At 43.8% G+C, this 19,389-nt stretch overlaps 1 protein-coding gene across 1 annotated transcript in view; it reads right to left on the bottom strand.

Moving 5' to 3' along the window:
- The window catches only part of LOC127652549 (diacylglycerol kinase zeta-like), a 103,251-nt gene that overhangs the window by 73,551 nt on the left and 10,311 nt on the right, over positions 1-19,389 (bottom strand). Inside the window, exons 2-8 of the mRNA XM_052138739.1 lie at positions 11,335-12,189; positions 9,018-9,126; positions 8,770-8,865; positions 7,534-7,611; positions 7,380-7,451; positions 6,490-6,546; positions 5,932-6,027 (exon numbers count right to left, since the gene is read on the bottom strand). Of these exons, the coding sequence (XP_051994699.1) occupies positions 5,932-6,027; positions 6,490-6,546; positions 7,380-7,451; positions 7,534-7,611; positions 8,770-8,865; positions 9,018-9,126; positions 11,335-12,167 (1,341 nt within the window). The 5' untranslated portion in view covers positions 12,168-12,189. The remainder of the gene's footprint in view (positions 1-5,931; positions 6,028-6,489; positions 6,547-7,379; positions 7,452-7,533; positions 7,612-8,769; positions 8,866-9,017; positions 9,127-11,334; positions 12,190-19,389) is intronic.

Below are 19,389 nucleotides of genomic sequence, written 5' to 3'. Positions count from 1 at the left end.
ACACTCAATCTTTATTATGTATATATAAACATTCTTTATAATGTTTTTTTTTTTTCTCCACATTATGTAATAATAGTAAAGTTATCAAAACTATTAAATAACATAAATAGAACTATGGGAATTATGTTGTGATTAAACAAAATCCAAAATAAATCAAAACTGTGTTATATTTTAGCATCTTCAAAGTAGTTGTCACGAACATCGAGAGCACCTCCCCCTCCAGTCGTCGGAGATCAGATTCACCGGAGTTCTGAGTATAGACTACATTTCCCATGAACCCACATACTTAGGTCTGATTACTACGCAGCTGTGCCTTGTTTGTTATTCCCTATTTAATCAGCCTTGTTCTAACACTCTTTGCGAAGTCTTGTTTTGCTCCGGCTACAATTCCAAGCGTTTGTTCCAGTTTACTATCCTGTCTATTGTGTATCGACCCTGCCTTGTTCCAGTACCGTGTTTGTTAGCCGCCAGCCCTTTATTACCTTTGCCTGTTCCAAGTTCGGTGATTGTTTGCTGCCTGCCCCAATCTCCTGCCTGCTCTCACGTTGATTCTGCCTGCCTCCTATATTCCTGTTGCCCGTGTTGACCTTTGCCTGTACCTCTTCTGTGTCTTCATTAAAATACTGCTGATGGATCCCAACCAGTTTGTGTCTGCGTTACAGAAGACTTCGCCGAACACCGATCCAGCGGTTATCTCCCGCATGGCAGAAGAGCTCTCAACTCAAGCGAATCTCTTAACAACGCAACAACATCAGCTCGCTCAACTTACATCAGCTGTCGAAGAGATGATGCGCTCCATGCAAGCGCAGCCCCAGTCTGTCTTTTCTTCGGCGCCTGCTATACCTCAAGCCAGCGCAGCTGACACCACTGTTCCGCACTTCATTTCTTCTACCAGCCCAAGGCTCGCGCTGCCAGAAAAATTTGATGGCAGGCCCGCTAGATGCAAGCGGTTCATCATGCAATGCTCAGTTTTCCTCTCCCAACAACCTGCACTGTATCCAACTGACGAAAGCAAAATCCTCTTTATGAGCTCTGTACTCACGGGTAGAGCCCTCAATTGGGCCACTGCAGTCTGGACCAACCAGGGATTCGCTCAATTCACCTTCGACTCCTTCCGTCAAGGTCTGATCGACGTCTTCGATCACCCTGAAGGGGGTAAGAATGCAGGTGAACAACTACTGGCGCTCTGCCAAGGCAACCGCACGGCGGCAGACTACGCACTCTCCTTTCGTACCCTTGCTGCACAAACCGGTTGGGTTGAAGCAACCTACAAATTACTATTTCGTCAGGGCTTAAACACTGAACTCCAGTCCGAACTGGCCTGCCGTGATGAAGGGGTGTCACTCGACCAATTCATCGCTCTGGCAATCCGAGTGGACAACCTCATCCGTTCCCGACGTCCTAGTCGTTGGTCACCACCTTCCTCTGCCATGTTCCCGATGAGCGACACAGCAGAACCCATGCAGGTCGACCGCACACACCTCTCACCCGAAGAACGTGAACGCCGCTTCTCCAATCGCCTCTGCCTCTACTGCGGCCGGGCTGGACATCAACGCGTTGTCCGACGCGCCCGTCACAAATGCCACGCCCCGGGGTAAGTCTATTAATTTCTTCTACCCCGTCTGGAAACTGCCTCGAAGTACCTGTAAAGCTTACCTACCTTTCGGACAGTATTGACACTCATGCCTTAATAGACTCCGGGGTGGCGGGCAACTTCATTGATGAGAGTTTCTGTGAGCATTACCAAATTCCCCTGATCGCTTGTAATCCTCCCTTGACAGTGGCAGCGCTAGATGGTCGGCCTCTGGGATCCGGCAGAGTGTGCTTCTCCACCTGTGACATCACCCTGCAGGTGGGCTTACTACACTCGGAAACTTTACGATTCTTCGTCATCAACTCCCCTCGCAACTCTGTTATCCTTGGTTTTCCCTGGCTCCGAATGCACAACCCACAAATCTCCTGGCAGGAAGGGCAAATATCTCAGTGGGGCCCGGGCTGTTCCACGCAATGTCTTCAAGTAGTCCGACCTATCACCGTGGGCACTACCCACGCTAGTAAAACCCCGACTCACTTCCTGCGATACCCCATGCATACACTGATCTCAGAGAGGCGTTTAGCAAGTCCAAGGCTGCTCTACTCCCACCCCATCGCTCCAGCGATTGCGCCATTGAACTCAAGCCCGGCGCCACACCCCCTGTTGGTAGAATTTACCTCTTGTCCGAACCAGAGTCTCTTGCTATGAAGTCCTACATCGAAGATGAACTTGCCAAGGGCTTTATCCGTCCCTCCACTTCTCCAGCGGCAGCTGGTTTTTTCTTCGTTAATAAGAAAGATGGCTCCCTACGTCCTTGTATTGACTATCGGGGTCTAAATGAGGTTACCATTAAATTCCGATATCATCTACCACTCGTTCCCTCCGCCCTAGAACAACTGAGATCAGCAAAATTCTACACCAAGCTGGACTTACGAAGCGCCTATAATTTAATTCGCATTCGGGAGGGGGACGAGTGGAAGACCGCATTTTCTACCACTTCTGGCCACTATGAATATTTGGTCATGCCTTTCGGCCTTTCCAACAGCCCCTCAGTATTCCAGTCCTTCATCAATGACATTTTCCGGGACATGTTCAATAGGTGTCTAATCGTTTACATCGATGACATCCTGATTTACTCTGATTCCCTTGAAGAACACATTGCCCAAGTCAGAACGGTACTGAAGCGCTTGATCCAACATCAACTATACGCCAAGGCAGAGAAATGTGAGTTTCATCTAAGAGCAGTTTCCTTCCTCGGCTACGTCATCAGCCCGGAAGGGGTGGCCATGGACAGCAGCAAGTTTCAGTCCGTCCTAAACTGGCCTCAACCTAACACTGTTAAAGAGCTCCAACGTTTCCTGGGTTTCGCCAACTTTTATCGGAGGTTCATTAGGAACTTCGGTACTGTCGCCTCACCTCTCACTGCTTTGGTTAAAAAGGGACAAACCAAACTTCACTGGTCCTCCGACTCTCTCCGGGCCTTCCATCAGTTGAAGGAGCGCTTTACCTCAGCTCTCATCTTACATCACCCTGACCCTGATATTCCGTTCGTGGTAGAGGTTGACGCATCCAACACAGGCATTGGAGCCATTCTCTCCCAACGACAGGGTAACCCACCTAAATTATTTCCCTGTGCCTTTTACTCTCGCAAACTGTCTGCTCCCGAGCAAAACTACGACGTCGGCAACCGGGAACTCCTGGCTATGAAAGCCGCTCTAGAGGAATGGCGACACTGGTTGGAGGGGGCCAGACACCCATTTCAGGTCTTTACTGATCATCGCAACCTTGAATACCTGCGCTCGGCCAAAAGACTCAACCCCAGACAGGCCAGATGGGCCTTATTCTTCACCCGCTTCAACTTCTCAATTTCCTATCTACCCGGCTCCAAGAATGTCAAGGCCGACTCCCTTTCTCGACAGCACGAAGCCACACCTCAAAACCCCTCCGATGATCCCATAATTCCTCCCGGACTGGTTCTCGCTCCCATCCAGTGGGACATCATGTCAGACATCAATCAGGCCCACACCTCCAACACTCCCCTTCCCGAATGCCCACCCAACCGAACATTTGTACCTCACAGTTTGCGGGAGAGGGTAATTCGTTGGGTACATGATACGTCACATTCCGGGCACCCAGGCACCACAGCTACAGTTCGCCTGCTTCAGAACCGCTTCTGGTGGGAGAGTCTGTTGAAAGATACCACCGACTTTGTCAACAAATGTCAGGTCTGTAACATCGCCAAGACACCCAAAGAGTCTCCAGCTGGCCTACTGCAACCCTTACCCATACCCCAACGTCCCTGGTCACACATCACCGCAGACTTTATCACTGATCTCCCCAGTTCTCAACATTACACCATGATCCTCACTGTCATCGATCGGTTCTCCAAGGCTTGCCGTCTTATCCCTCTACCCAAGCTACCCACTGCCCTCGAGACCGCTGAACAGCTCCTTCAGTACGTCTTCCACTATTATGGTCTCCCAGAGGACATCGTTTCGGACCAGGGTCCCCAATTCACATCCAGGGTATGGAAAGCCTTCTTTTGTCTCCTAAATATTAATGTCAGTCTTACCTCAGGCAATCACCCCCAGTCCAACGGCCAGACAGAACGCCTAAATCAGGAAATAACCAAATTTCTCCGAACATACTGTCACCAAAATCAGTCGGACTGGAGTCGGTACCTCCTGTGGGCAGAGTATGCTCAAAACTCTTTACTCAAACCTGCTACCAACTTAACTCCCTTCAAATGTATCCTGGGATACCAACCCCCCCTGTTTCCCTGGTCCGGCGAACCTTCGGAGGTCCCCGCAGTTAACGACTGGCTTCGGCGAAGTGAGGCGGTATGGGACCAGGCCCACGTCCATCTACAATGGGCAGTGAACCGATCCAAGGAACAAGCTGACCGTCATCGTCGCCCTGGCCCCAACTACGCTCCTGGTCAATGGGTCTGGCTCTCCACCGGGATCTCCGTCTCGCCTCCCTGCAAAAAACTCAGTCCTAGGTATGTGGGTCCCTTTAAGATTCTCAGACAGATCAACCCAGTTTCTTTTCGTTTACAACTTCCAACTAACTATCGCATTTCTCCCACTTTTCATGTCTCCCTGCTCAAACTGGCTGATGGTCCGAGGGCTGAGGAGGAGGTGAGTTCCAGGCCCCCTCCCCTGATTGTGGGCGGTGAGGAAGCTTTCCTGGTGAGGACCTTGCTTGACTCCAGACGACACCGGGGTCAGCTCCAATACCTGGTGGATTGGGAGGGGTACGGTCCGGAGGAAAGATCCTGGGTAAATACCAATGACATCCTCGATCCCAATCTCATTGCAGAGTTCCACCGGACCAACCCGGAGAGGCCGGCCCCTCTACCCCGGGGGAGACCTCGACGTAGGTCGCATCCTCGCGTCCGGAGCCGCTCACAGGGGGGGCTCTGTCACGAACATCGAGAGCACCTCCCCCTCCAGTCGTCGGAGATCAGATTCACCGGAGTTCTGAGTATAGACTACATTTCCCATGAACCCACATACTTAGGTCTGATTACTACGCAGCTGTGCCTTGTTTGTTATTCCCTATTTAATCAGCCTTGTTCTAACACTCTTTGCGAAGTCTTGTTTTGCTCCGGCTACAATTCCAAGCGTTTGTTCCAGTTTACTATCCTGTCTATTGTGTATCGACCCTGCCTTGTTCCAGTACCGTGTTTGTTAGCCGCCAGCCCTTTATTACCTTTGCCTGTTCCAAGTTCGGTGATTGTTTGCTGCCTGCCCCGATCTCCTGCCTGCTCTCACGTTGATTCTGCCTGCCTCCTATATTCCTGTTGCCCGTGTTGACCTTTGCCTGTACCTCTTCTGTGTCTTCATTAAAATACTGCTGATGGATCCCAACCAGTCTGTGTCTGCGTTACAGTAGTCACATTTTGCCTAGGATTTGCAGACATGTACTCTTGACATTTTCTCAACCAACTTCTTGAGGTATCACCCTGGGATGCTTTTTAAACAGTATTGAAGGAGTTCCCATCTATGTTGGGCACTTATTGGCTGCTTTTCTTTATAATTTAGTCCAAGTCATCCATTTGTATTAAATATTAGTTTTATAATTAAATAAATTAACATGGTGGCACAATTATATTTTTGTCTACAAAACTAATTTCTAACATTTAATCATACGCCTTCAGATCAAAAGATTTTTAAGATCATGAGAAACATGTAAGTCAAGTGTTTCAAAAGTTTCGATCGGTAGTGTGTGTATATATATATATATATATATATATATATATATATATATATATATATATATATATATATATAATTTAGGGGTAGGGTTTTTGGATTAGTCTACAGTAATTATCATAACATTTATATAAAAACCCTCCTCATTAAGATAAATAAGTAAATGTGTGCTTTTGATACCTGTGTAATAGAGGTGTGTGCACTACATTGAGCTGCAGCACCTCTCATTTGCTCAAGAGCATGGCGACCTCTGAAAGCTCTGCGCCGCCAGGCGCACTAACCCATCAAGGCATGATGAGAGACAGGAAGACAGAGGGCAAAAGGAGGAGCAGGACATGGAGGAAAAGAGCAATGGAGGGATGAGGAGAAGAGTGAGAGTGATTTAAGGAACGTGTAAAAGGAAAACAGATGGTAAGGATGTAAAAGAAACAAGAATACATAAAAGTAGAATCAAGATGTAAACAGCAAACAGCAACAACTGTGGCTCATTCAGATTTTTATGTAGAGAAAAAAAATAAAAATAAAAACCTTAGTATATGGAAATCAAACTTAGAAGTAACAATAACTGTCATAGCACTGCCGTTGGCTGTTTATTTCTACCTGGATGGTTTGTAAGTTAACCCATTTGACAGATTAGGAAAATAAGGTAGAATGGGTGACAGAAAAGATTAAGAAATTAAAAGAAGAAATGGTGGAGAAAAGAGAAAAATAGTGAGGAGAGAAAAGAAAGAAACTTACTTCCCGGATGTTCCGAGATCCTGACTCCCTGAAAGACGGTTTACATCTAAAGTTTATCTGAAACACAATACCATATTTTCAACAATGCTAATCAGCATTTACCTTCAAATGAAACATAGCTTACCAAAAAGTTTGATTGTTCCCCAGAAAACATTTTCAGATTTGGAGATTTCCCATTGAGCACCATATTTGGAGAAACAAACAATTTCTGAACATGAGGACCGAACTGTATTGGATAGATATTGGATATCCTGCCAAACTAAAAGTTATTTTTACCTACAGTCCGTCTTCTAGTAGTGCTAGTTCATCTTAGAGATTGTTAGCCTGGTTAGTGTGAATTACTGTATGATTAAAATCATCCCTGATCAAACATCATTCCACCACAATCAGCCCCACATACCTGACATAAACTGTCTAGCACACCATCCAGATTCAATATTCAGCACATTTGCAATCTGTGCCTCAAGGAGGAAAAGTAAAACTCCACCCAGATGTAAAAAAAATATATATAGTATGTTTGACTAAAATAATAGCCCAATCAAAATGAGAGTGATGAGATACTGGTGAGAGAAAGAATGTGTCTGGCAAGAAAACCTTTCCTCATTATTAGGTTAAACACGTAACACTTTAAGCCCTGCATTTGGCTTTTATCTACTTTTTAAACTACTACATTATAAATCTGGTTATCAAACAGAGATAAAGGGCATCACCATCACAGGCTGTATGGACTGAGCGCTAAGTGGCTAAAGATGTTAACAGGGCTTTGTTATTTGGCTGCATATGTTAAAGTTTTATCATGCCAGACAGTCATCAATCTCTGCTAAGATCAGAATGTGTGAGTGATCCATTAGCCCCAGCCGGGTCTGAGAGAAAGCTAGAGGGTTTCTCACTCTGAATGACGGTTCTTTGAGAGGCAGCTCATCAAGCCCCTCCCCCTGAGGTGGAGCTTTCCAGTCCAATAACTGAAGGGAGGAACATGATTGTTTGTGATGCAGTGTCAGATCATGTCTCTAGCTTTATGTTGCCATTGGCAACGGCACTCACCTTCTCCAGCTGTTCGATGCAGATAGAGTGCACTATGATCTTGCAAGCCGCACATTTTTTTCGAGCAACAGACTTTTGCTGTGATAAGAAAACAGGAAAAGGTAGGAGGAAGAGAAAACATGATTTAGACAGTCTTGACACAGAACCCAGTTTAGGCAAGATAAATATACCTCCAGGACAAAGCAAAAATATTTTACATTTTGAAAGTCCACGAACTATTCAGTGTATTCTGTTCCCAAGCCTCCAGGGGCAGCAGTAAGCTTTGATGCAAGGTGAGAGATTTCTATCCTCTTTCTCGCCCTCTTCCTGATTCTCCATATATCCAATGCTTTCTTCTTTCTGGTACATTTTGTTTCACTCCTTTTTATCTCTCATTCCACATTTCTTTCTTTCTGGTGTTTTAATAAAGACCCCCTTTTCAACTTGCATTAAGATGCATTTCAGGTGATCTGATCACAATTGGACAGCTAAATACAGGTGTAAACATGGTGCAAAATGATTTTGTGATCGGATCATAAAAAACACAAATGAAGGTGGTCAAAAATGCATGTGACCACATCGCATTTGAGGTGTAAATGCTAATCTGTCCTGATTGGGTCCCGGACAGCAGTGAAGCACCACCTCTCACATGCCAATCAACCACTAAAATGAGAGTTCAAATATTGCCAGTTACAAGCGGCTTTAAAATGTAATAACCATCCGATAAGTAAATTTGAAAAAGAAAATACATACGCAAACACAAGAACTTCACGTATCTTCTTCAGTGTGTCTGATTTCAACATGCAGTGACACAAATGACAGTCACACACAAGTGAAGCTCAGGTTAATACAGGTAACTCTACTTATACAATGGGTAATTTTGCTCGAAATGTTGAGATTGTGCTTAGATTTAATTCCAACTGTATGAGATAAAAAGCACAAAAAAGTTTTATTCAAGCTTAAATTCTTTGTCTTTTATTATCTTTTTGCAGATAATTATAATGCAGTAACAAACTGACATAGTGATGGATGTATGTCGTCATGAAATCGGAGAACCTTCTCTGCAAATCCAGAGCAAAATCCAGATGCACAAGTGGTCACAGGAGACACATTTAATTGACCAGGTGTAAACAGTGATGTGTCTCGCCTGACCACATGTGATCGGATCACCCGAGACGCATCTTAATACCAGGCATAAGCATGTTTTCATAAAAGCATACCTGCATCATTCCTTTAAACACAATCCCACTCACTCACCAGGGTCTTGGCGTAACAGTGCTGTTCTCCGACATAACAGAAGTCCCCTGAGACATTAGTCTCAAACCAGATGTGCTCTCCATACAGAGCTGATTCCTGTCCTCACATAAACACAAAGTATCTAACTAAATGTAAAGTAGAATATTTGTCAATACATACATCATAAGAGGGGAAACTCATGTTTAATTATCAACAGTGCAAATCAATGGAGATTTGAACTCTGGATTACTTGTTTTTATGATACTCACACTCCAATCCACAGTGCTGCGGATTTCTCTATCTTTATCCCCCTTGGCCACCACTGAAGCACTGGGCTGGGATGAGAGGTGCTGGAGACCAGACTTGGAAATTGCCTTCCTACAAACAAACACATAAAGGACAGGTTCTCTAAAACAACACCATGCAAATAATTTATAAACAGAAACTCAATGTACAACCCAGAAACATACACATACAGAAGGAAAAAAATATGCAGATTAAGTAAATCTGTCTGGAACTAACCAAATATTAAAATCATCATGTTTATGAGTGTGCGTCACACGGGCAACTGTAAAAAGCATCAAAGAGGGATGGATGGCAGGAGAAACTATTACAGTTTTTAAAAAATGAAGGAGAACGATAAAAAGAAGAGTGAAGAGAAAGCACTCACGACAATGAATAATCTCACTGCTCTCAAATTCCACAAGTCCTATTTCTTGCATGCACATTTAAGTTTTTGACAGCTCATAAGAAAGTGTATGCAAATGTAAAATAGCATTAGCAGGGAACTAAGGATACAAGATAAGTACTAAGACAGCGAAGACATTATATATAAACTCAGCAAAAAAAAGAATAGTCCCTTTGTGGCAGGGCGGGGGGTGGGGCCGGGTTGTAATTATACACACCCTCCGCCCTGCCACACCCTTATTTAGGACACTGTATTTTAAGGATAACTTTGTAAAAATCCAAATAACTTTACAAATCTTTATTGTAATTGGGTTTAAACAAAGTTTTCCATGCTTGTTTAATAAACCATAAACAATTAATGAACATGCACCTGTGGAACTGTCATTAAGACACTAGCAGCTTACAGACGGTAGGAAATTAAGGTCACAGTTCTAAAAACTTAGGACACTAAAGATACCTCTCTACTGACTCTGAAAAACACAAAAAGAAAGATGCCCAGGTTCCCTGCTCATCTGCGTGAGCGTGCCTTAGACATGCTGCATGGAGGCTTGAGGACTGCAGATGCGGCCAGGGAAATAAATTGCAATATCCGTACTGTGAGACGCCGCTACAAGACAGTGCTACAGGGAGACAGGAAGGACAGCTGATCGTCCTCGCAGTGGCAGACCACATGTAACAACACCTGCACAGGATCTGTACATCCGAATATCACACCTGCCGAACAGGTACAGGATGGCAACAACAACTGCCCAAGTTACACCAGCAATGCACAATCCCACCATCAGTGCTCAGACTGTTTGCAATAGGCTGAGAGAGGCTGGACTGAGGGCTTGAAGGCCTGTTGTAAGGCAGGTCCTTACCATACATCACCGACAACAATGTCGCCTATGGCCACAAATCCACCTATGCTGTACCAGACAGGACTGGCAAAATGTGCTCTACACTGACGAGTCACGGTTTTGTCTCACCAGGGGTGATGGTCGGACTCACGTTTATCGTTGAATGAATGAGTGTTACACTGAGGCCTGTACTCTGGAGCGGGTTCGATTTGGAGGGAGGATACGTTATGGTCTGGGGCGGTGTGTCACAGCATTATCGGACTGAGCTTGTTGTCATTGCTGGCAATCTCAATGCTGTGCGTTACATGGAAGACATCCTCCTCCCTCATGTGGTACCTTCCTGCAGGCTCATCCTGACATGACCCTCCAGCATGACAATGCCACCAGCCATACTGCTCGTTCTGTGCACGAAGACAGGAATGTCAGTGTTCTGCCATGGCCAGCGAAGAGCCCGGATCTCAATCCCATTGAGCACGTCTGGGATCTGTTGGATTGGAGGGTGAGGGCTAGGGCCATTCCCCCAGAAATGCCCGGGAACTTGCAAGTGCCTTGGTGGAAGAGTTGGGTAACATCTCACAGCAAGAACTGGAAAATCTGGTGCAGTCCATGAGGAGGAGATGCACTGCAGTACTTAATTCAGCTGTTGGCCTTTTTGATGTTGGCCCCCCCTCTCTGTTCATGGACACATTATTCAATTTCTGTTAGTCACATGTGTGTGAAACTTGTTCTGTTTATGTCTTAGTTTTTGAATCTTTATGTTCATACAAATATTTACACATGTTATGATTGCTGAAAACAAAAGCCATTGAAATTGAGAGGACGTTTCTTTTTTTGCTGAGTTTATATACAAAGTATATTACTTCTAAAAAAAAACATTGCTGTCTTTATATTATTATATGTAGAATCAAAATTGAAAAGGGACACACATACTGTGTATAAGTACATGCACACTTACACAGCAAAGCCAGATTTTAAAAACAGCTTTCAGTGAAAAAACTACCAAGCACCTCCATCACACACACAAACACATACATACAGCTTTAGTTAGGGCTCTACATACGAGAGGAACCCACTCCATGTGTCAGTCTGAGGGTTGTAGAAAGTTCCCTGCAGTGTCTGAGAAAGAGTGAGATCTGGCCAACATAGGGAGCTCTTCCTGTACAGTGCAACTGTTCCTCTGGCAACAGAATTTCGCTTCCCTGCCCACATTCCACCCACATTAGACAGTCCCTGTATCTGACTTGTCCTACGGTAACATCCGTACAGCCCATAAGAGGCAGGGCTTTGGTAAACTGCCTCAGCAGTAAGTAGGTGCGAGGAGTTTCGGCGTAGGCAACGTGGTGCACGTATAAGGGGGCGGGGCTGAATTCTTTCCCCCACCAATAAACCCTGAGCCAACCATGTCAAACACTTATCAGACTCCAAGTCTATCTTTGCTGACTCTTGCTCCTCCTGGCTGCAGTCACTATCGGAGATAGAGGAATATTCTTCTACACTCTTGTCATCTGTTTCGTGATCTTCACTCATCTGCACCATGCTAGCCAGGAGTAGCGATGGCCCCAGCAGCTGGGCATGGATGCTCCGGTGTTTGGCGGCCTGCCTTCGTCGGATAGAAAACCGGGGGGTCAAACAAGCTGTTGTTCCACTTGACTTCCTCCTGGCAAAGTGTCCTCTTGTGCACTGTAAGAGCTCAGCCTGCATGTGGCTGGTTTGAAGGCCTCCGTGCAGCTGAGCACTAGACCTGCGTCTCTGCACTAGGCCGGCAGAGGGGAGGCCCACGCTGGAGCGCCGGCATGCTTTACTCGCAGGAACTGATATGCTGGACTGTCTGCGTCTGTGCCTGACTGGCTCACAGGCTTTCCATCGGAAACGCAAACCAAAACATTTATCCATTGGACTCAGTGAGGAGAGAGCACTGTGGGTGCAAGAGCGAGTCAGTCAGAACACACTATACACATGGTACAACATACATGAACACATTTGCCCTGACACTCTCCACAAATGCAGTGCTGTTTCTTTGACCTCTTTTTAGGCACAATAAACATGATGGGATTTCAGACCACACAGAAATACAACAACACCACTCCAAACAGCTTTAATCAATGCAATTAAACTCCAGTCACTTCTATTTGACCTTAATTAACTCCTTTCAGTCCCTTTTAGCTCTATTCTCTTCACCTGTTTGACTTTTTTAGCAGTTCAGAAGAGACAGAAGGAAACCATCTGCACTAGTCATCTAAATCTGTACTGTAATTCATTGAATCTAAACAAGTAAGTTAAACCTTGTTTATTCAGATAATGCTACGTAACTGGGCGACACATGATCTGCAATTAATTCAGGAGTATAATGTGGTCCTGATTTACCTGACTGAACTCAGGTAACTTTACCTGGAGAAAGTTTGTCTGACAGCAATATATACAATGCATCTGGAAAGTATTCACAGCGCTTCACTTTCTCCACATTTTGTTGTTACAGCCTTATTCCAAAATTGATTAAATTAATAATTTTCCTCAAAATTCTACAAACAATACCCCATAATTACAACGTGAAAGAAGTTTGTTTGAGATCTTTGCAAATTTATAAAATAAATAAATAAATAAAAAAACAAGTACATAAGTATTCACTGCCTTTGCTCAATACTTTGTTGAAGCACCTTTGGCACCAATTACAGCCTCAAGTCTTTTTGAGTATGATGCTACAAGCTTGGCACACCTATTTTTGGGCAGTTTCTCCCATTCTTTTTTATAGGACCTCTCAAGCTCCATCAGGTTGGATGGGGAGCATCGGTGCACAACCATTTTCAGATCTCTCCAGAGATGTTCTATTGGGATCAAGTCTGGGCTCTGGCTGGGCCACTCAAGGATATTCACAGAGTTGTCCCGTAGCCACTCCTTTGTTATCTTGGCTGTGTGCTTAGGGTTGTTGTCCTTTTGGAAGATGAACCTTCACCCCAGTCTGATGTCCAGAGCGCTCTGGAGCAGGTTTTCATCAAGGATGTCTCTATACATTGCTGCATTCATCTTTCCCTCGATTCTGACTAGTCTCCCCGTTCCTGCCGCTGAAAAACATCCCCACAGCATGATGCTGCCACCACCATGCTTCACTGTAGGGATGATATTGCCCAGGTGATGAGCGGTGCCTGGTTTCCTCCATATATATATATATATATATATATATATATATATATATATATATATATATATATATATATAATGTATATGTATGCATGTGTATATATTATATATATGTATGTGTGTGTATATATTATATATATGTATGTGTGTGTGTATATATATATATATATATATATATATATATATATATATATATATATATATATATATATAGCGTGATGTATGTATATATATATATATATATATTATATATAGCGTGATGTATGTATATAACGCCAGCAACACTCGGGCTGAGGGATTGGTAAACATTCTTGCTTTAGTGATTTTGCACTGAAAATTTTATTAATTTATTTAAAAAACAAAAACTGAAATCAAATAAATTTCTACGCAAAAGCTAATAAATAAATAATAAAGTGATAAAAGAATATATATATATATATATATATATATATATATATATATATATATATATATATATATATATATATATATATATATTAGTAACCACCTTTCCATTTACCGTCAGGCTAGCGTCCGCCTAAACATGCAGGTGGAAAATTACTTACACAAATGAAGACATAAAAACCATTATAAATGTAAAAATAACAATTATAATGAAGGTAATAATCACTGAAATATAAAGCATGTTTTATGGTGAACGTGTTTTTGTATTATTTTATATATTTTGTAATATTTTACAGGCTGTAGAGTTGCGTTCATAATAAACTGCTCTGTGGAAAAAAAGTGAACTGAACTCAAGAGCACCACCTACATAATTTTGTGGTTCTTTTCATTGGATATTTTTTTATTTATGTATTTTTTTTTTTTTTGTTGAAGTGTTTTGAGAAGTTTATTGAGGAAATTTGACAATAATAATAATAATATCGGTCAACAACATATCTGACTGAAATGTGGCATAATGCAAAATTTAGTAATATGTTAAGGTTATTTAAAATCAAGTTAAATATTTTGTATTATTATTATTTACTCTTACTCTTATTAATATTTATTATTGACTATGTTGGTAAAGTTACAAATAAAGAAAATTATATAAGATTAAGTAGTTTTCATTTATAATTTATATTACTGACTGGATTATCCACAAAAAGGCATCACAATATGGTTTTGCAAATAGAAAAGATAAGAACAGAAGAACAGGGAGCCCTGCAACAGATGTCATCCTCACAATGCAATGTTTTTCACAAGAGCCTAAAACCTTTGCACAGTACTGAAAAAAAAAATAATAATTCACTGAACTGTTTTTACTGTAATGTGGTATTGTTATCATATAAAATTGCTCATATCATGATATAAGATTTTGTTCATTTTGCCCAGCCCTAATTAACACCCACACTATCTTCGAATAAACCACATACAAGAGAGATATTAGAAGAAAGAATAATTATATGTTTTTATGCAACATTTCAATAAATAACAGATGACAATGTACTGTATAATCTCTCAAGTCAACAGATAATATTAATGACACAGGTATCTAAGTGTGCATTTGCGTTTGAAAATTATTCTTATTCTAAAACTTTTTTGTAATAAAATATAGAGACAGACAAATGGAGCACTAAAACATCTAAACAACACCGGAAATATGTGGAATTTGTGTGTTTCTTCAACAAAACATTTTGATACGATCATGTTTTCAAAAACTTTATCTTTCATATTTTAAGTCATGTGAGCTCATCGGCCTGTTATCAGATTCCCACATGGCTAAAGGTCATGAGGCTGAGTAACTTTGTTTCATAAATACACAACACAAATGACACATTATACTGTAATATAAATAAACAATAAGAGCAGAAAAATGCATTCTGTAAATATGTATTTTCCATAACATATTTCCAAGTCAATTTTGAAGCAAGATTTTAGATTTAAGACAGTAATTTCACATTTTTATCATTGTTCTAAAAGTTTTCTAATTTTGAAACCTGATTTTCAAAGTGACATCCATGTGTTTTACCGGTGGATGAAATTAGTGCTAGCAGAGTCTTTAAAAATTTATGAAATCATGACTTAATCTTCAAGAGAAAGAATACTTTACAGGTGGTACTAAATATAATATGTTAAATATTGGACATATTCAAGACATGGAGTAGGCAGCATTTTGGTGAGCTCTGCTGAAAGGTAAGTTATAATGTGCATATTTTGGCGCTTTCTGCTCATACTATGGAACATTTTTCAAACACTGTCTCTGTTTTGTCACTGAATAACTTTTTGTGGTTAGAAAAATGGTTAGAAGACTGCGTCAATATGCCTAGGAAACAGCATGGCCAGCCGCAAGGATTCGAAGTCAAGCAAACAGGCAAATATGGTGGACAAACAGGCTGAATTCATCAGCTCGCTGAAGGCGGACATTGTTTCACTCTTCTGTGAATTCTCCAGCGGTACACTCGCTAGAGAATTCAAAGATATAAAGTCCAAACTGCAGGCTGTCAAAATTGAGGTTGTTGGCAGTATTGAATTGCTTAGATCGGAGTTGGAATCTACAAAAAGACGGTGAGAGAGGTGGAGCAGGGCCTCTCTGTTTGCTCGGATGAACTGACGGGCCTGCAATAGACGATACACAAGATGGAATCAGAGATTGCCAATATACAGGAAAAATGCACTGATATGGAGGGGCAAATGAGGCAATATAACATTCGTATTCTAAATGTATCTGAAGGACCAGGCATGAGTACTAAAGTTTCAAGTTTCAAAATTGCTGAAGGAGGTTCTAAACATGGATAGAGAAGTGCTGATTGACAAGGCGCATCATGGTCTTCAGGTGAGAAAATTTGGTGGCAAAAGTGCACTATTATCAAGACTGCGTGCAGTTACTTTGCTGGGCCATGGAGATCGGTTCTCTGCAGTACAAAGGAACAAGGATATTCACATGTCCAGATTATCCTACCAATGTGATACGCACAAGGTCTACTTTCAAAGAGGTCAAGAAACTTCTTCGAGGATGAGAGGGCATCCGTTATGGCATTTTCCATCCATCCAGACTCCGTATCACACATGACGAGATTGAAAAAGAGTTCACGGATTCGACGGAGACAATGGCATGCATGAAGTCAGCTATTGCATCGAGCAGTGATGGACAGGTTTAATGATGTATAACTAACTGGACACGACTGTTTACTTGCCACAATTCTTTGAGTACTATACTATGGGTGAGTAAGAGAACTAAGACTGTCGAGATAATATGAGATATTTAACATGACTGCAGATATAATTTCAGCCAGATTTATGACAGCATATTTGCAAGAGTGACTCTTTAATTTGGTTGTTTTCAGCTGAGTAACCTGTAAGACTAGAGTTCCCCTTTAGAAAGCACTTTGATGTGTGGATGTGTTCATGATGGGGTTCTTGATCACCATAGTTCAACAGGTGATGAGGTTGGGAAATCTAGTTTATCAGGAGTTTGCTGTATTCCACTTGACTGTTTTTGTTGGATCTGTGAGTTTTATGAGGAGTTGTTATTATTTCTATTATTTTGGAGGTTCCAAATAAGTTATAACGAATCAAGACAATAACATTTTCTAGTTGGAATGTATAATCATTAAACCACCCTGTCAAATGCAGGAAGGTACTTTCACATCTGTGTCAACTCAAAGATGGGATCTTCAAAGTTCTTCAGGAAACCCATTTATGGCAATCTGATCATTTCAGACTGAAACTGGGTTGGGTAGGTCAAATTAATCATTCTAATTTTAGTGCCAAGTCAAGGGGCACAGCAATTCTAATAAATAAAAATGTCTAGGTTACTGTTGTAACCTCTGTTCCCTGATGGAGGGAATGAGACGCGACACTAGGGGGGTCTCCCTTGAGAGCCTCGCGCATCTCTGAACTTGAGAAAAAGCCAATGAGAAATTGGCAGACAGAATTAGCATTAGCACATGGGATTTTAGGTCGCATGTGGAGAATGGCGTGGTGGTAGATCCTACCTCATTGGGAGGGAGGAGTTGCTACAAACACGTGAGGCGACCGGGGGGTCAGTGAGGACTGCGGGAGACGCGGGTCCGCTTGCAAGGGGACCGTACCGCAGAAAATACACACAGGGGGACAAGTCCACACGGGGGCCCGACCTGTGGAGCACCTATTCCAGTACAGAGTAATTTGAGAACTCGTAGTGTGTCTGGTCGGGGAATTCCTCCAATGAATTCACGGACCAGAGGGCTAGGGAGGAGCCACCCAGGTAGCCGAGTTAGTGGGATCTCCTGGGATAAGAGTGCCCAATATTACCTCAGTGGAGGGAAAGGGTGCTAGGTGCAAGCGGTACACCCGGTCAGTTGTTACCGCATTACCGAGTTCTACCGGCTCGGACCTGAGAAAACACGGGATGAAACCAACTCAACCCTGAGATTGTAAAATCTTGTAAAGGTATTGGGGGTTGCCCAACCCGCAGCTCTGCATATGTCTGCTAAGGAGGTGCCTTTGGCCAGTTCCCACGAGGATGCCACACATCTCGTTGAGTGTGCTTGAACCCGCAAAGGGGCGGGCATGGCCTGGGTGTGATAGGCCAATGCTATGGCATCAACCACCCAGTGGGAAAGCCTCTGTTTGGAGACAGCGTTCCCTTTCCACTGTCCACCAAAGCAAACAAAGAGCTGCTAAGAATGTCTAAAACTCTGCGTGCGGTCCAAAAAGATATGCAAAGCACGAACCGGACACAGCAACAAAGGGGCTGGGTCTGCCTCCTCCCTGGGCAGCACTTGCAGGATCACTACCTGTTCTCTGAAGGGAGTCGTAGGAACCTTGGGCACATAGCCCTGTCACAGTCTTAGGGTGACCTGAGTTTCTGCCGGACAGAACTCCAGGCAGGTGTCGCTGACAGAGAACGCTTGCAGGTCCCCGACCATCTTGATGGAGGTGAGCGCGATCAGAAGGGCCGTCTTCAAGGACAGGGCCTTGAGTTCAACTGATTCTAGCGGCTCGAAGGTGGGTCTCTGAAGACCGAAGAGGACCACTGAGAGATCCCAGAAGGGGAACAGGCTTGATTGGGAAGGGTTCAACCTCCGGGCGCCTCTAAGGAACCTGATAACCAAGTCGTGCTTACCCAAAGACTTGCAGTCTACTGCATCGTGGTGGGCCGCAATAGCGGCAACATACACCTTCAAGGTGGAGGGGGACAGCCTCCCCTCCCAACCTCTCCTGCAGAAATGAGAGCACTGACCTGACTGCGCACCTCTGTGGGTCTTCAGACCAGGAAGAACACCAATTTGCGAACAAGCGTCACTTCAGTGCGTAAAGTTGCCAGTAGAGGGAGCTCTGGCTTGGTTGATCGTGTCTACGACAGCAGGTGGTAGGCCAGCTAGATCTTCCACATCCCGTTCAGGGGCCAGAGGTGGAGGTTCCAGAGGTCTGAGCGCGAATGCCAGAGGGTGCCCCATCCCTGAGAGGGAAGGTCCTTCCACAGGGGAATTCGCCAGGGAGGGGCGAAGAAATCGCGAGGAGCACGAGATCCGAGAACCAAGTCCGAGAGGGCCAGTATGATGACTTTTTCCTCGTCCTCCCTGACCTTGCATATCACCTGTGCAAGAAGGCTCAATGGGGGTAATGCGTGCTTGCGCAGCCCCCTGGGCCAGGCCGGGCACGGCGGTCCCTTTAAAACATTTCCAGAAGCTCCTGGGGCATGTGACATCCTCCGCAGCGGCCACGTCGCTGGGGTTGATGCAAAAGAGACTGCTTCAGCACTGGCCCCAGACTCGAGTCACGAGACGAGCATGGCGCCGCGGCACGCACCATGTGATCATCACCCCCGCCTGCCGCCAAACGTCAAAACCCTGGACAGACCTCAGCTTTCTGCGGACAGGAGTCTCCTTGCAGCAGGTGTCCCAACGCGTCCTGGTCACGACCGACGCCTCATAATTGGGTTCGGCAACCTCAATGTGGTAACGGACGTGCTGTCACAACAACGCTTGCCTGGTGGAGAGTGGAGGCTTCACCCCCAGTTGGTCCAGCTGATTTGGGAACGATTCCTGTTTGC

This window comes from Xyrauchen texanus, chromosome 2 (assembly GCF_025860055.1).
Source record: "Xyrauchen texanus isolate HMW12.3.18 chromosome 2, RBS_HiC_50CHRs, whole genome shotgun sequence".
NCBI lineage: Eukaryota > Metazoa > Chordata > Actinopteri > Cypriniformes > Catostomidae > Xyrauchen > Xyrauchen texanus.
This window is presented reverse-complemented; position numbering and strand designations above follow the sequence as displayed.